This window comes from Oncorhynchus gorbuscha, linkage group LG10 (genome assembly GCF_021184085.1).
Source record: "Oncorhynchus gorbuscha isolate QuinsamMale2020 ecotype Even-year linkage group LG10, OgorEven_v1.0, whole genome shotgun sequence".
Lineage (NCBI taxonomy): Eukaryota > Metazoa > Chordata > Actinopteri > Salmoniformes > Salmonidae > Oncorhynchus > Oncorhynchus gorbuscha.
Window position 1 is genome coordinate 69,505,249 of NC_060182.1, and position 17,325 is coordinate 69,522,573.

Sequence of the window (17,325 nt, forward strand, 5' to 3'; positions counted from 1 at the left end):
CCTGTTCTGGGCCAGTTGTCATTTTCCAGGTGTGATAAAACTAGGGACCCGCCTTGTTGATATTGTTGTTAAGAAGGCAGAGCAGCACTTTATTTTAGACGTATTATGGACAGACCTCTCCCAATCTTCGCTACAGTTGCATCACTATGTTTTGACCATAACAGTTCACAATCCAGGGTTACTCCAAGCAGTTTAGTCTTCTCATCTTGCTCAAGAGGTTTGGGGTTTAGTGAATGATTAGTCCCAAATACAATGTTTTTTTGTTTTTAAAATATTTAGGACTAATTACTTCTTGCCAGCCACTCTGAAACTAACTGCAGCTCTTTGTTAAGTGTTGCAGTGATTTCACTCGCTGTAGTAGCTGACGTGTATAGTGTTGAGTCACCCGCATACATACAGTAGAGACACAGGCTTTACTCAGAGCCAGTGGCAGGTCATAAGTAAAGATAGAAAAAAGCAAAGGGCCCGGACAGCTGCCCTGGAGAATGTTGTTCATTTATTTACTGTAAAATAGCAATTTATCTGGTCAAACACTATTTTTTCCAAAAGTTACTAAGGGTTGATTGGTTTATTGGTCGACTATGTCAGTATTGTAGCTATGCTGTAAGCTAAAAGTAATAGATTGTTAAGGGGAGACCAGTTCAAGGACTGTTGCATCTTTTGTGTAGAGGCTTTCTGTGTGTACAATGCTATTTCAATGTCACTGTCAACCATTCTTCTCTTTTGAATACCAGGAGCAGACATTGTCCTGTGGCTGGTGAAAAACCTCTCAATTGAGGACTCAGGTATGCCTGCTACGTACACAGCCATATTTCACAGGGATGACCACTGTTCTCAGCCTCTACTCAAGCATTAAAAAGGGAAGCCATTTTTCTCTACTCAGCATTAGTATCCTGTTCTCGCTCCTGCAGCTGAAGCCATCCATTTAGGGAGCCTGATTGCTGCCCAGGGTTACCTCTTCCCCATCTCCGACCACGTCCTCACTCTCAAAGATGATGGGACCTTATACCGCTTCCAGGTAAGCTACCATGATATTTTCAGGCACCAGTATACCTACCATCCTTAGTGGTCCTAAACTGGATTTACTGTCCAAACCACCAACCATAACATGTGTCATGACCATTATCACATGAAGGCAAAGGAGTGGATAAATGATCCTTGTGAACTGTCCAGAACAGAACAGTAGCCTCATTACCTTGTGGCTGGTCACTTTACGCTCTAAATCAGAAATAACCAGGGGAGAATATGTTCTAACAGAGCCACTGATGTGAGAGATTCCTCTAGTAGTCTGATCCTCACTATACAGGTCAAGCGTTTTAATCAGTCTGGACGCACCGCTTTGGAAATGTTTGCCTAATCAGTCTCCTCTCACTGCCATAATTTACTTCCTTAACCTGTGGTTAAATCACTTGAGATATGGTTGAGTATTATCACTATGTAATAAATATAGATATAAATATTGCTATAATAGATTATACCAATTGGAGAGGCACAATGTACAGTGTTGCAGATCTGGTGTAGGGTAGTGTGTACACGTATTACTATGTAAATAGTCCGGGTGGCCATTTGATTAATTGTTCAGCAGTCTTGGGGGTAGAAGCTGTTAATTAAGGAGCCCTTTGTACATAGACTTGGCGCTCAGGTACCGCTTGCCGTGTGGTAACAGAGAGAACAGTCTATGACTGGTGACTGGAGACTTTGACCATTTTTTGGGCCTTACTCTGACACTGCCTAGTACATAGGTCCTGGATGGCAGGAAGTTTGGCCCTAGTGATTTATTGGGCTGTACGCACTACCTTCTGTAGCGCCTTACGGTCAGATGCCGAGCAGTTTCTATACCAGGCGGGGATGCAACCGGTCAGGATGCTCTCGATGGTGCAGCTGTATAACACTTTGATGATCTGGGGACCCATGCCAAATCTTTTCAGTGTCCTGATGGGGAAAGGTGTTGTTGTGCCCTATTCACGATTGTCTTGGTGTGTTTGGACCATGATAGTCTGTTGGTGATGTGGACACAGAGGATCTTGAAACTCTCAACCCGCTCCTTGGTGGTGGTTTCTTGCTCGTTTCTGCTGAGTTTGGATGGTCCCTCATGGACTGCTCGTTTGGGTTGTGTCCCTGGTTACTCTGTCAGCTGGCTCTTCCTTTCCTTGAAGAAGTTTAGCTTAAATGCACCATTCAGGCTACACTAGCTCTTTAAGGACTAAGCCTCCTTCTAAGACTGATTAGTGCATGGGTTCTTCCGTCCCAATTTCTGTACTGGATTACAGGTACTATTCCCTAAAATGTATTTCCCCTAACTTATCAGTTCACCAGTTCTTTCCATTAAAAGCAAAGGTCCAGGCCCTGTGGTCAGCCTGCTGGAGATGGAGGTCCTTCTCCCTCCTCAAAATCAAATCAAATCAAATCCTATTTTATTTGTCACATACACATGGTTAGCAGATGTTAATGCGAGTGTAGCAAAATGCTTGTGCTTCTAGTTCCGACAAAGCAGTAATAACCAACGAGTAATCTAACCTAACAATTCCACAACTGCTACCTTATACACACAAGTGTAAAGAAGAATATGTACATACAAATATATGAATGAGGCGGCAGGGTAGCCTAGTGGTTAGAGTGTTGGACTAGGAACCAGCAGGGTAGCCTAGTGGTTAGAGCGTTGGACTAGGAACCAGCAGGTAACCTAGTGGTTAGAGCGTTGGACTAGGAACCAGCAGGTAACCTAGTGGTTAGAGCGTTGGACTAGGAACCAGCAGGGTAGCCTAGTGGTTAGAGCGTTGGACTAGGAACCAGCAGATAACCTAGTGGTTAGAGCGTTGGACTAGGAACCAGCAGGTAACCTAGTGGTTAGAGTGTTGGACTAGGAACCAGCAGGTAACCTAGTGGTTAGAGCGTTGGACTAGGAACCAGCAGGTAACCTAGTGGTTAGAGCGTTGCACTAGTAACCAGCAGGGTAGCCTAGTGGTTAGAGCGTTGGACTAGTAACCAGCAGGTAGCCTAGTGGTTAGAGGGTTGGACTAGTAACCAGCAGGGTAGCCTAGTGGTTAGAGTGTTGGACTAGTAACCAGCAGGGTAGCCTAGTGGTTAGAGCGTTGGACCAGTAACCAGCAGGGTAGCCTAGTGGTTAGAGAGTTGGACCAGTAACCAGCAGGGTAGCCTAGTGGTTAGAGCGTTGGACTAGTAACCAGCAGGGTAGCCTAGTGGTTAGAGCGCTGGACTAGTAACCAGCAGGGTAGCCTAGTGGTTAGAGTGTTGGACTAGTAACCAGCAGGGTAGCCTAGTGGTTAGAGCGTTGGACCAGTAACCAGCAGGGTAGCTTAGTGGTTAGAGAGTTGGACCAGTAACCAGCAGGGTAGCCTAGTGGTTAGAGAGTTGGACCAGTAACCAGCAGGGTAGCCTAGTGGTTAGAGCGTTGGACTAGTAACCAGCAGGGTAGCCTAGTGGTTAGAGCGTTGGACCAGTAACCAGCAGGGTAGCTTAGTGGTTAGAGAGTTGGACCAGTAACCAGCAGGGTAGCCTAGTGGTTAGAGAGTTGGACCAGTAACCAGCAGGGTAGCCTAGTGGTTAGAGCGTTGGACTAGTAACCAGCAGGGTAGCCTAGTGGTTAGAGCGTTGGACCAGTAACCAGCAGGGTAGCCTAGTGGTTAGAGCGTTGGACCAGTAACCAGCAGGGTAGCCTAGTGGTTAGAGCGTTGGACCAGTAACCAGCAGGGTAGCCTAGTGGTTAGAGCGTTGGACTAGTAACCAGCAGGGTAGCCTAGTGGTTAGAGCGTTGGTCTAGTAACCGGAAGGTTGCAAGTTAAAACCCCCGAGCTGACAAGGTACAAATCTGTCGTTCTGCCCCTGAACAGTCAGTTAACCCGCTGTTCCTAGGCCATCATTGAAAATAAGAATTTGTTCTTAACTGACTTGCCTAGTTAAATAAAGGTAAAATGAAAATACAAAATAAAATGAGTGATGGTACAGAACGGCATAGGCAAGATGCAGTAGATGGTATCGAGTACAGTATATACATATGAGATGAGTAATGTAGGGTATATAAACAAAGTTGCATAGTTTAAAGTGGCTAGTGATACATGTATTACATAAAGATGGCAAGATGCAGTAGAGGGTATCGAGTACAGTATATACATATGAGATGAATAATGTAGGGTATGTAAACATTATATTAAGTGGCATTGTTTAAAGTGGCTAGTGATACATTTTTTACATCAATTTTTCCATTATTAAAGTGGCTGGAGTTGAGTCAGTATGTTGGCCGCAGCCACTCAATGTTAGTGATGGCTGTTTAACAGTCTGATGGCCTTGAGATAGAAGCTGTTTTTCAGTCTCTCGGTCCCTGCTTTGATGCACCTTTACTGACCTCTCCTTCTGAATGACAGCGGGGTGAACAGGCAGTGGCTCAGGTGATTGTGGTTGTTGTCCTTGTCCTTGATGATCTTTATGGCCTTTCTGTGACATCAGGTGGTGTAGGTGTCCTGGAAGGCAGGTAGTTTGGCCCCGGTGATGCGTTGTGCAGACCTCACTACCCTCTGAAAAGCCTTACGGTTGTGGGCGGAGCAGTTGCCGTACCAGGCGGTGATACAACCCGACAGGATGCTCTCGATTGTGCATCTGTAAAGGTTTGTGAGTGCTTTTGGTGACAAGCCACATTTCTTCAGCCTCCTGAGGTTTGAGAGGTCCAGCGGGATAAGAGGATAAGGGCTATGAGAGAGAGGGGGGGGGGTAGTGCTTTTTCTAGTCCCATGAGGTCACATGGTGTGGCACCTAGGTGTGAAGGGCCACTTTTATTGTAAAGAGAGAAAGATTGAATTGAGAGAGAGAGAATAGCCATAGTATGACATTTTAAATGTCTCCATTCCTTTGAAATGTTTCTGAGTGTAATGTTTATTTTTTACTTTTGGTTATTATCAATTTCACTTGCTTTAGGAAAGAGAAACCTAGTTGTCCAACTGAATGTGTTCAACTGAAATGTGTCTTCTGCATTCAAGCCAACCCCTCTAAATCAAAGAGGTGCAAGGGGCTGCCTTAATTGACATCCATGTCTTCGGCACCCTTGTGAACAGTGGGTTACCTGCCTTGCTCAGGGGCAGAACAACAGATTTTTACCTTGTCAGCTCAGGGATTCGATCTAGCAACCTTTCAGTTACTGGCCCAACGCTCTAACCAGTAGGCTACCTGCAGCACCACATGGGGCAATGCCCTTTGACTTGAATTAAGAGCTTGGAGGAAATCAGTAGCCCATAAAAGTTCAGCATTATAGACAGACAGAAAAAGGATGTTCCACAATGTTCAACACAAGACATTAAAACGACACGTCGCTACACTGGCATTGCTGTTCCGTCATCGAGGTAATCTAATGTACTGTCAGGTCCGTGCGTCATGACATATAGTACAGTATGTTACAGTGTAGTGGAGGCTGAATGGTTCCTGGTCCTCCTAAAAGGCTCCAGAAGAATGAGTCACTATGGCTGACTGATTAGCAGGCTAATCCCAGCTGGGGGCAGCTCTCTTTGGGAAGCATTGGGCTGGCACTCCTCTCTTCCTCAGCACTTGTCCTGTGTCACCCTCCCATCCCAGTCCTCCCCCCCAATCTACAGGAGAGTCCATTTAGCCACACTTCTTTTCCTCAGATTAAAACACATTATGTCCTTTTTGTCTGGAAGGGGATGTGTGCGTGTGTGTCACCCATATTCAATGGAACTAAAAATACCCTTTCTCTGATGCTATGTCATGGTGCAACAAGCGAGCGTCATCATTGCCATTTAAAAGAGGACCTGCATGACCTGTTGAATATATTTTATGTGTCTGTGCCGGCACTGAGGAGTCACAGAGGCTGTGTGGGTACACTATGCTATAAATAGCTGCTGTGTCTTTTTGGAAGCCCCACTTTTAATGACAACTTCCTGCTGTGCTTTGAGACAAATCTGTGATGTTTCAGGGCAAGCAGACTCACGTCATAAAATGTTGTTGAAGCAGTTTGGTAATAGACAGAGTAGATGAATCTCTGTTTATCTATCAATCTTCATTCAGCAGCAAAGTATACGTTAATAACTTCTTATGGCTGCAGGGGCAGTATTGAGTAGCTTGGATGAAAGGTGCCCAGAGTACACAGCCTGCTCCTCAGTCCCAGTTGCTAATATATACATATTATTAGTATTGGATAGAAAACACTTTGAAGTCTATAAAACGGTTTGAATGATGTCTGTGAGTATAACAGAACTCATATGGCAGGCAAAAACCTGAGAAGAAATCCAAACAGGAAGTGGGAAATCTGAGGTTGGTCGATTTTCAACCCACCCCCTATTGAATACACAGTGGGATATTAGTTATGTTGCACTTTCTAAGGCTTCCACTAGATGTCAATCGTCTTTAGAAACTTGTTTGAGGATTCTGCTGTGAAGTGGGGGCTCATAAGGGCTGTTTGAGCCAGGGGTCTGGCAGAGTGTCACAGGCTCTGAGGCGCGGTCACGAGAGAGTTAGCTCTCGTTCTATTGCTTTTCTACAGACATAGGAATTCTCCGGTTGGAACATTATTGACGTTTTATGTAAAAAACATCCTAAAGATTGATTCTATACTTAGTTTGACAAGTTTCTACAGACAGTAACGGAACTTTTTGACATTGCGTCTGCAACTAGGGAACGCGCTTCATGACTTTTGATTTGTTTACCAAACGTGCTAACAAAAGTAGCTATTTGGACATAAATGATGGACATTATCGAACTAAATCAAACATTTAATGTGGAACTGGGATTCCTGGGAGTGCATTCTGATGAAGATCATCAAAGGTAGGCGGAATATTTATAATGCTATTTCTGACTTCTGTTGACTACCCAATATAGAGGATATCTTTTTGGCTGCTTTTGTTGTCTGAAAACTGTACTCAGATTATTGCGTGGTTTGCTTTTTCCATAAAATGATTTTGAAATCTGACACAGCGGTTGCATTAAGGAGAAATGTATGTATATTTAGATGTCTAACAATTGTGTTTTCATCAACATTTATGATGAGTATTTCTGTAAAATTATGTGGCTCTCTGCAATATCACCAGATGTTTTTGTAATAGTGAACGTAACGCGTCAATGTATACTGAGATTGTTTCATATTAATATGCACTTTATCGAACAAAACATATATGTATTGTGTAACATGAAGTCCTATGAGTGTCATCTGATGAAGATCATCAAAGGTTAGTGATTCATTTTATCTCTATTTGTGCTTTTTGTGACTCCTCTCTTTGGCTGGAAAAATGGCTGAATTTTTCTGTGACTTGGCAGTGACCTAACATAATCGTTTGCTGTAAAGCCTATTTGAAATTGGACACTTTGGTGGGATTAACAACAAGATCACCTTTAAAATGTTATAAGATACATGTATGTTTGAGGAATGTTAATTATGAGATTTCTGTTGTTTGAATTTGGCGCTCTGCACTTTCACTGGCTGTTGTCATATCATTCCCTTTAACGGGGTTGCAGCCCTAAGAAGTTTTTAACCTGTATGTTAGATGTGTCGATTCTGACACATATTCAGATCTCATTCATCTCGATTTCCTTTTGTTCTGAAACTAATTATGAGTGATATTGGAGATTAAATATCATGTCGTGGAACGTCTCTGTGTTCTAATTCCGCTCATCATTAAGAATGCACGATAGATCTGAGAAATCATTTATTTATGCACTATGGAATGAACTGTGAATCTGAAATATCAATTGCAATAGTTGATGAAATATGAATGGAGAATATAGATATGGTTCTTCCCTAGATAGTTATGCAGAGCACAAGAAGGTAATTGATCACCAGGTCACTCATCCTCTTTTAACTTGTTAATGTTCTTAGAGAGGAAAAGGCAGAAACAGAGAGTTTGGATGGTTTTGTATTTTCTCCAGCATCTTCGTCTCAACAGAAGTCAGGCCTATGAGCCAGGGTGGACTGGACACAACATGCATATTCAAGCCTTCAAAAGAACCTCCGAAATATGTTTAAAACCTCCTTATTTGACATTCAGATCCACATAAAAAGCAATGCTAGCTGAGAGAAACTTCAAACACTGCTGCAAGAGACAGTGTGGGGGAAATTGTCTGCATCAACATTAGAAAATCTATAGAGAGGGCAGATGCTTGGATGTTTAAATGTTCTTAAGATGATGAATAGTTTTATGATGTCTCCACTTTTCTCCTCAGGCTCCATACTTCTGGCCCTCTAATTGTTGGGAACCTGAAAACACAGACTATGGTAAGATAGTTTGGGTTCCCAAGGGGTGGAATTTCAAAAATATTACTTAACTCGGATCAAAATGTGTCTAAATATTGCCTCTGACATTTAATTATCTGTGCATAAACTCATTTTTCCCCCTGATGCCCCCCCTCCTTGCCAGCCTAGCCTATAATCCTGCTCAGTGCAGAGTGTCTGGCCCAGACTGTGTCATATCCTCCTGCCTACAGTGTAAACACAGACTATGGATCTGTTGTCTCACACCCCTTATTGATTGAGTGGCCCACTCTGTAATGCATCCCACTATCTGTCCAGGAGGATCTCATCTCACCCCTAAGCTTGCAGCGCTAGATTAGCCATCCAGGGTATAGGGGCGTTATTTTGTCACTAGGCTACCCGCCGCCCCTGGTGACCCATGGGGCGGCAGGTAGCCTAGTGGTTAGAGCATTGGACTAGTAACCGGAAGAGTGCTAGATCGAATACTGGAGCTGACAAGATAAAAATCTGTTGTTCTGCACCTGAACAAAGCAGGCAGTCATTGTCAATAAGAGTCTGTTCTTAACTGACTTACCTAGTTAAATAAATAAACATATATATAGTAAATCTCCAGGCTTTCATGTTCGCATGACATTTCTCCAGCCTGATAGTGTAAATGACAAAAGATGCCAACGGTTTCATTAAATATTGCTCACAACACTCTGATCAGTAGAGATTTACTCAGGTGGAAACTGAATGGGTGGGCATTCGTTTACAAGAGATAAACTACACTCACACAAATGTTGATGCATCATCTGTGGCATTTGTTTGGCAACGTCACAAAAAGGTCCGTCAAGAAACAGCTAGTAACTGACTACTTCTCTCCTCTGCAGCCATCTACCTGTGCAAGCGCACCATGCAGAACAAGGCCAGGCTGGAGCTAGCTGACTACGAGGCTGTGAGTGCCCTTATTCACCCTACTGGAACCGTCGTCAGTACACTATCTATACACTACAGACCTGTTAAACCAAGCTATCATCTACACAACTACAGCTTCTCTCAGATCACATGCCATGCCCCTGAGCTCTAGTCTATTTCATGCTCTATAGGTTTGGTGGTCGGGTCAGAGTGTTGTTTTCCCCACATTAAAAAAATAGGTATTTTCAGTGAATATGTGCAGGTACAACAGATGTTTGCATTGCTCATGTGCCGAGCAGATGGCATTATTACGTGCAAATTACAACAGCCGTGATATTACTTGCTGATTAAGCTGAGATGGCTAGCGTTATGCAGTAAGAGAGTTATGCATTATAGCAATGTAATTACCCAAGAACCTTCACTGGTTTACTCTCACCCCTCATGCCTCTATGATTGGGGGATCTTACAGGAGAACCTGGCTCGACTGCAGAGGGCCTTCGCCAGGAAGTGGGAGTTCATCTTCATGCAAGCTGAGGCACAGGTCAAGTGAGTGGACAGTAAACTGGGCAAAAGAACATAGACAACGTATTGTGGTTTTAATACGTTGTCTATTGTGCCATATGTCAGTGTACTCCGTATGTCTCATTCACTGATGCAGATGACTATAGAGAGTCAGATGCATACCCCTGGGTTACTTTCGAGGTGACCTTTTAATCTTTGTCTTTTATCAATGTTCCTTCTATTACGCCTCCATCTGCTGGTTGACATTTGTCAACACAGCGCAGATGAGACGCAGTCTATTCAACACGATATCAGGAAATTAAAAAAGGTCACGATGAACCTTTCAAATTATTATAGTCTGAGCACTAAGTATTTACTGTTGTTAGGTAGAGGTAAGAGATTATACATTAAGCTCTGCTAAATTCAGAGAGAAATAGGCCACCAAGCACTTATCAGAAAATGTCAGTTATGTAAGCGTTGTACCTTACCAGCGGCCATACCACAGATTGCTTGATGAAGCAACGAGACAGGTTGTGACCTACACTTCGAGCTTTTACCCTCCTCGGGTCTCTAAATAAGAGTGACACATCTATCTGTGTACTTAGTATCAACCTGGCTCTGTGCTCGGTCGTCTACCCTCAGTATTTACCTGTCTCTGTCCTCTGTCGTCTACCCTCAGTATCAACCTGTCTCTGTCATCTCTCCCCTACCTTCACTATTTACCTGTCTCTGTCCTCTGTCCCCTACCCTCAGTATTTACCTGTCTCTGTCCTCTGTCCCCTACCCTCAGTATTTACCTGTGTCTGTCCTCTGTCCCCTACCCTCAGTATCAACCTGGCTCTGTCCTCTGTCGTCTACCCTCAGTATCAACCTGGCTCTGTCCTCTGTCCCCTACCCTCAGTATTTACCTGTGTCTGTCCTCTGTCCCCTACCCTCAGTATCAACCTGGCTCTGTCCTCTGTCGTCTACCCTCAGTATTTACCTGTCTCTGTCCTCTGTCCCCTACCCTCAGTATTTACCTGTGTCTGTCCTCAGTCGTCTACCCTCAGTATCAACCTGGCTCTGTCCTCTGTCCCCTACCCTCAGTATCAACCTGGCTCTGTCCTCTGTCGTCTACCCTGAGTATCAACCGGTCTCTGTCCTCTGTCGTCTACCCTCAGCATCAACCTGGCTCTGTCGTCTACCCTCAGTGTCAACCTGGCTCTGTCTTCTGTCCCCTACCCTCAGTATCAACCTGGCTCTGTCCTCTGTCCCCTACCCTCAGTATCAACCTGGCTCTGTCGTCTACCCTCAGTGTCAACCTGGCTCTGTCCTCTGTCCCCTACCCTCAGTATCAACCGGTCTCTGTCCTCTGTCGTCTACCCTCAGTATCAACCTGGCTCTGTCGTCTACCCTCAGTATCAACCTGGCTCTGTCCTCTGTCCCCTACCCTCAGTATCAACCTGTCTCTGTCCTCTGTCCCCTACCCTCAGTATTTACCTGTCTCTGTCCTCTGTCCCTTACCCTCAGTATTTACCTGTCTCTGTCCTCTGTCGTCTACCCTCAGTATTTACCTGTCTCTGTCCTCTGTCGTCTACCCTCAGTATCAACCTGGCTCTGTCCTCTGTCCCCTACCCTCAGTATTTACCTGTCTCTGTCCTCTGTCGTCTACCCTCAGTATTTACCTGGCTCTGTCATCTACTCTGAGTATCAACCTGGCTCTGTCCTCTGTCCCCTACCCTCAGTATCAACCTGTCTCTGTCCTCTGTCCCCTACCCTCAGTATTTACCTGTCTCTGTCCTCTGTCCCCTACCCTCAGTATTTACCTGTCTCTGTCCTCTGTCCCCTACCCTCAGTATCAACCTGGCTGTCCTCTGTCCCATACCCTCAGTATCAACCTGGCTGTCCTCTGTCCCCTACCCTCAGTATCAACCTGGCTCTGTCCATCTGTCCCCTACCCTCAGTATTTACCTGGCTCTGTCCTCTGTCCCCTACCCTCAGTATCAACCTGGCTCTGTCCTCTGTCCCCTACCCTCAGTATCAACCTGGCTGTCCTCTGTCCCCTACCCTCAGTATCAACCTGGCTGTCCTCTGTCCCCTACCCTCAGTATCAACCTGTCTCTGTCCTCTGTCCCCTACCCTCAGTATCAACCTGTCTCTGTCCTCTATCCCCTACCCTCAGTATTTACCTGTCTCTGTCCTCTGTCCCCTACCCTCAGTATTTACCTGTCTCTGTCGTCTACCCTCAGTATCAACCTGTCACTGTTCTCTGTCGTCTACCCTCAGTATCAACCTGTCTCTGTCCTCTGTCCCCTACCTTCAGTATCAACCTGTGTCTGTCCTCTGTCCCCTACCCTCAGTATCAACCTGTGTCTGTCCTCTGTCGTCTACCCTGAGTATCAACCTGGCTGTCCTCTGTCCCCTACCCTCAGTATCAACCTGTCTCTGTCCTCTGTCCCCTACCCTCAGTATTTACCTGTGTCTGTCCTCAGTCGTCTACCCTCAGTATCAACCTGGCTCTGTCCCCTACCCTCAGTATTTACCTGTCTCTGTCCTCTGTCCCCTACCCTCAGTATTTACCTGTCTCTGTCCCCTACCCTCAGTATATACCTGTCTCTGTCCTCTGTCCCCTACCCTCAGTATTTACCTGTGTCTGTCCTCAGTCGTCTACCCTCAGTATCAACCTGGCTCTGTCCCCTAACCTCAGTATCAACCTGGCTCTGTCCTCTGTCCCCTACCCTCAGTATTTACCTGTCTCTGTCCTCTGTCGTCCCCTACCCTCAGTATTTACCTGTGTCTGTCCTCAGTCGTCTACCCTCAGTATCAACCTGGCTCTGTCCCCTACCCTCAGTATATACCTGTCTCTGTCCTCTGTCCCCTACCCTCAGTATTTACCTGTCTCTGTCCTCTGTCGTCTACCCTCAGGATCGACAGGAAGAAGGACAAGGTTGAGAGGAAGATATTGGACAGCCAAGAGAGGGCATTCTGGGACGTCCATCGCCCTGTGGTGAGCTGAGGGCTGAGGGGAGGTAGTGTTTCTGGGGACTGAGGGAGGGCTGGAGAGAGGATGTGATGAGAGGACAGGGAGTGTTACAGTGAAAGTCCCATAGGGCTCTACTGTTAGAACAATAAAGGGTTCTATCAGTCTAGTTGTATAGTGTGGCCTGGGTTAGCCTGAATTAGACAGGGTTCTGTATTATCCAACTCCTCTGTGGTTGTAATGTTGAATGAAGTCTAGCCTCCAGGCTAGGGCAGGATACTGCCTGGTGACCCACTATAATCTGACCTAGAAACTAACTCTCTTACAGCCAGGCTGTGTAAATACCACAGAGATGGACATTCGCAAGTGCCGTAGAGAGAAGAATCCACAGAGGGTGAAAAAGGTAAGGAATAAGGCTTTTAGTGGTGAGTGGTCTCTCTGTTTGTGTATGTTTTTATATGTTCTGTGCGGCACGTGCCTGTGTTGAGGGTGAGCGTATAAGCAATAACAGACATGTATATCCATTCTGTCGCTGTCCAGTCGGTGTATGGGGTAACAGACGACACCCAGACTCAGAGTCCAGTCCACCAGTCCCTCCCGTCCCAGCCGGTCAGGAAGCCCACCAGAGAGGACGTGCAGAAGGAGGTAACACACTGTGATGCTCCTGACAGGTCATTACTATCACCGGCATTATCCATTATCTCCTGCTGTCTGTCTGTCTCATTCATAACTCCAGCTCACTTCTGAGTAATGCGGGTACCATCGTATTCCGCCATCGTTAATGATTTTCTCCCTCAGATTTCCTTCTTGAACATCCAGCTGGACAGACACTGTATGAAAATGTCCAAAGTAGCAGACAGCCTCATGGGCTACACGGAACAGTTCATGGTCTACGATCCTTTGGCGTCAACCGTTGAACCGTCCAACCCCTGGATCAGCGATGACATGACCTTCTGGGACCTGGAGGCTAGGTGGGCTCACTGGGGAGGCAGCGTGAGGCTATAGGCACCATGGACACCATGCACAGACATCACTAGTCAACACAATCAGTCTTCAAATGACTGGTGAGGTCAGGCAGAGAGAGGGTTGGTGCTGTCAGGTGCTGGCTGAAATGACATGATAGCCCAATGGCTAGCTCCTCTTTCTTTCCCTATGCAATCAACACTTTCAACAGCATCCACAACCACAATGTAATGCACACTACCGGTCAGAAGATTTAGAACACCTACTCATTCAAGGGTTTTTCTTTATTTTTACTATTTTTTTTAGAATAATAGTGAAGACATCAAAACTATGAAATAACACATAGTAGTAACCAAAAACGTGTTAAACAAATCTAAATATATTTTAGATTTGAGATTCTTCAAATAGCCACCCTTTGCCTTGATGACAGCTTTGCACACACTTGGCATTCTCTCAACCAGTTTCATGAGGTAGTCACCTGGAATACATTTCAATTAACAGGTTGCCTTCTTAAAAGTTCATTTGTGGGTACAGAAGGTAGCCCTATATTATTATGGCAAGAACAGCTGAAATAAGCAAAGAGAAATTACAGTTCATCATTACTTTACGACATGGTCAGTCAATATGAACAATTTCAAGAACTTTTAAAGTTTCTTCAATTGCATCCACAGAAACCATCAAGTGCTATGATGAAACTATGATGCAAACTGCAGCCCAAATAATTGCTTCACAGTCTTCAATTAACAGACACATCTCAACATCAACTGTTCAGAGGAGACTGTGTAAATTCAAATTACTGCAAAGAAACCACTACTAGAGGACACCAACAAGAAGAAGAGACATGCTTGGGCCAAGAAACACAAGCAATGGACATTCGACCGGTGGAAATGTGTCCTTTGGTCTGGAGTCCAAATTGGAGATTTTTGGTTCCAACCACCATGTCTTTGTGAGATGTGGTTTGGGTGAACGGATAATATCTGCATGTGTATTTCCCACCGTAAAACATGGAGGAGAAGCAAGATGCCATCCCATCTGGTTTGGGCTTAGTGGGACTATCATTTGTTTTTCAACAGGACAATGATCCAACACACCTCCAGGCTATGTAAGGGCTATTTTACCAAGAAGGAGAGTGATGGAGTGCTGCATCAGATGACCTGGCCTCCACAATCCCCCAACCTCAACCAATTTGAGATGGTTTGGGATGAGTTGGACTGCAGAGTAATGGAAAAGCAGCCAACAAGTGCTCAGCATATGTGGAACCCCTTCAAGACTGTTGGGAAAGCATTCCAGGTGAAGCTCGTTGAAAGAATGCCAAGAGTGTGCAAAGCTGTCATTAAAGGAAAGGGTGTCTATGTGAAGAATGTAAAATCTAAAATATATTTTTGGGTTACTTTATGATTCCATATGTGTTATTTCATAGTCTTGATGTCTCCACTATTATTCGACAATGTAGAAAATAGTCCAAATAAAGAAAAACCCTTGAATGTGTTCTAAAACTTTCGACCGGTAGTGTATGTATTGTGGGAAGATCATGTACAGTTAACCAGGTCTGTTTTAAGTCTGAAAGGCATCATGGATGTCTCTCTCCGTTCTTCCCTGTGAGCAGCCGGGACCCCAGCCAGCACCGTGTGAAGAAGTGGGGCTTCTCTCTGGAGGAGGCCCTAAAGGACCCAGCAGGGCAGGAAGCGTTCCTCAAGTTCCTGGAGTCGGAGTTCAGTTCAGAGAACCTCCGGTGAGAGATAGAGCCTTACAGGGACAGCTCACAGTGATACACAGTCACTATCCTCTTTCATTCTACTGTTTCACATCCATTTCAATTCCCCAGGCCATTAGATAGAGAGACTTTTGAGTAGCGGTAATGAGATTAAGGGAATGACTGCACTGAATGTCCACAGGGGGGAGCTCTCCTCTCCTGGCAGAAAATAATGGGAAGTGAATGCTGCAGACACTGATCTCTATTGGCTGTGCACTCCCTGTGCCCCTTGGCTAGGTTCTGGTTGGCAGTGCAGGACCTGAAGCGGAGGCCCCTGGAGAGCGTGGCAACCAGGGCCCAGGAGATCTGGCAGGAGTTCCTGGCAGAGGGAGCGCCCAGCTCCATCAACTTGGACTCCCACAGCTATGAGCGCACCAGCCATAACCTCCAAGACCCTGGACGATACAGCTATGAGGACGCACAGGTATGTATCACAACCACCCCTATGCACACAAACGCATATGCACGCACGCCCACACACACAGTCAATACTGCTGCTACTACTGCACATACAGTAAACCCCCTGCACATTAGTGGCTGAGAGGGGTGTGGATGGATAGATGGAGTGTGAAGGAAGTGAGTGAATAGCGGTGAAGAATCTGTGGTTGCCAGGGCCCACCCTTAGCGTAGTTGCAAGCAACCGAATGCATTCGGTTTTCAGGGATACAGTTAATTCAACCTAGCTTCCTTTTCCTCTGAAAAACGGATGTGGAAACTCAGCTCAGTTGTCTTTTTAGGCCTGCTATGTTAGGTTAGCCAGGGCCTAATGGGCCGAGTAATGCCTATGAATAGCCCATGCATTCATCCTAGATTCCTTAGGTTCAAACTGTATTAGCTTTGTTTGATGGTGACTGCCTGATGGTGCATTAGCGTGGATGGCTCTGTGTTCACTCAGCCCTGTCTCGGGAGACTCCTCCCTCCCACCCTTCGTACCTCTCCCTCCCTCCCTTAGTCCCTCCATGTTAGCACGCATGGTTAACATTCAGCTCCCCCGTGCCTTCTTACATAATCTCAACTCTCCCTGTCTTTCTCTCTCCCCCCCCCCCCACACCCCTCATCACCACCACCTCTTCCCTCTTCTCCAGGAGCACATCTTCAAGTTGATGAAAAGTGACAGCTATGCACGCTTCCTGAGATCTAACATCTATCAGGACCTCCTGCTAGCCAGAAAGAAGCCGGTGAGCTCTACTATAACTAACCCTAATCAGTCGCACCCTCCACCTGGGATATTGTGCATTTACTAAATATGTTTGAAAGCACTCCATCCTTTTTTGGAAGAGGATACATTTATAATAAAATCTAGACTTTCTACAGATACTATATCTCCATTTACATCTAAACTGAGACATTAGCTTACCTTTGCTTGATTAGTTTTGTCACTTATTATATTCTTTGACTCCTTCAGATTTATACATACAATCATGGCTCTCTAAAACAGAAAATAAAGCAAGTGCTGTTATACTGTGTACTAGGATGATCAGCACCACAGCAGATCAAAGCATCATCTTCTCTTGGTGAGCAGCATCCCTGTGTTATTAGTCCCCTGAAAAGGCACTCCCCCCTGCTGGCCTGGTCCCTAGCTTCTCTACCACAGCCACTGCTTCTGGCTTCATGGCCTAAAATGTGTTCTGCCTTGAAACGCTTCTAACCTTCCCTCATCTCCTCCCCTCCCCGTGTCTCTCACCGTTTCTCACCCCCACCCAACCTCCACACCACCCTGCCTCTAGTCACAGACAGAGAGTGAGCAGGGCCGTCGTACCTCCCTGGAGAAGTTCACCCGCAGTGTGGTAAGTTACCAGAAACTAGGGCTGTGACACAGGCACGCGGTCCAACGAAGACCTTTTTCAAGGTCAAAATGATTGTGAAGGCTAGGAGTACAGAGGTCTTTTACTTGCATTTCTTTTAAAAACATCTGAAAAGGACAGGTAAGTGCTCAACATGTTGGCAGGGATAGCTTGTCTAAGTACTTTCTTGGCACAGCAATGTACACAGACTGCATGGTTTTTCAGAAACCCAGCCACTAAGGTTTGTTTCCATCTTCCA

At 45.5% G+C, this 17,325-nt stretch overlaps 1 protein-coding gene across 5 annotated transcripts in view; it reads left to right on the top strand.

The window, feature by feature from the left end:
- LOC124046440 (regulator of G-protein signaling 6-like) overlaps positions 1-17,325 on the top strand; it is a 59,142-nt gene that overhangs the window by 39,184 nt on the left and 2,633 nt on the right. For 3 of the 5 annotated variants that reach the window (XM_046366800.1, XM_046366801.1, XM_046366805.1), the window contains 14 exons: positions 735-785; positions 912-1,018; positions 8,182-8,233; positions 9,082-9,146; positions 9,576-9,652; positions 12,512-12,593; positions 12,895-12,969; positions 13,107-13,211; positions 13,365-13,537; positions 15,136-15,261; positions 15,520-15,706; positions 16,368-16,460; positions 16,755-16,796; positions 17,010-17,069. In XM_046366800.1, coding sequence (XP_046222756.1) covers positions 735-785; positions 912-1,018; positions 8,182-8,233; positions 9,082-9,146; positions 9,576-9,652; positions 12,512-12,593; positions 12,895-12,969; positions 13,107-13,211; positions 13,365-13,537; positions 15,136-15,261; positions 15,520-15,706; positions 16,368-16,460; positions 16,755-16,796; positions 17,010-17,069 — 1,295 coding nt within the window. The remainder of the gene's footprint in view (positions 1-734; positions 786-911; positions 1,019-8,181; positions 8,234-9,081; positions 9,147-9,575; positions 9,653-12,511; positions 12,594-12,894; positions 12,970-13,106; positions 13,212-13,364; positions 13,538-15,135; positions 15,262-15,519; positions 15,707-16,367; positions 16,461-16,754; positions 16,797-17,009; positions 17,070-17,325) is intronic. The other 2 variants (XM_046366804.1, XM_046366802.1) reach the window with 2 other exon arrangements.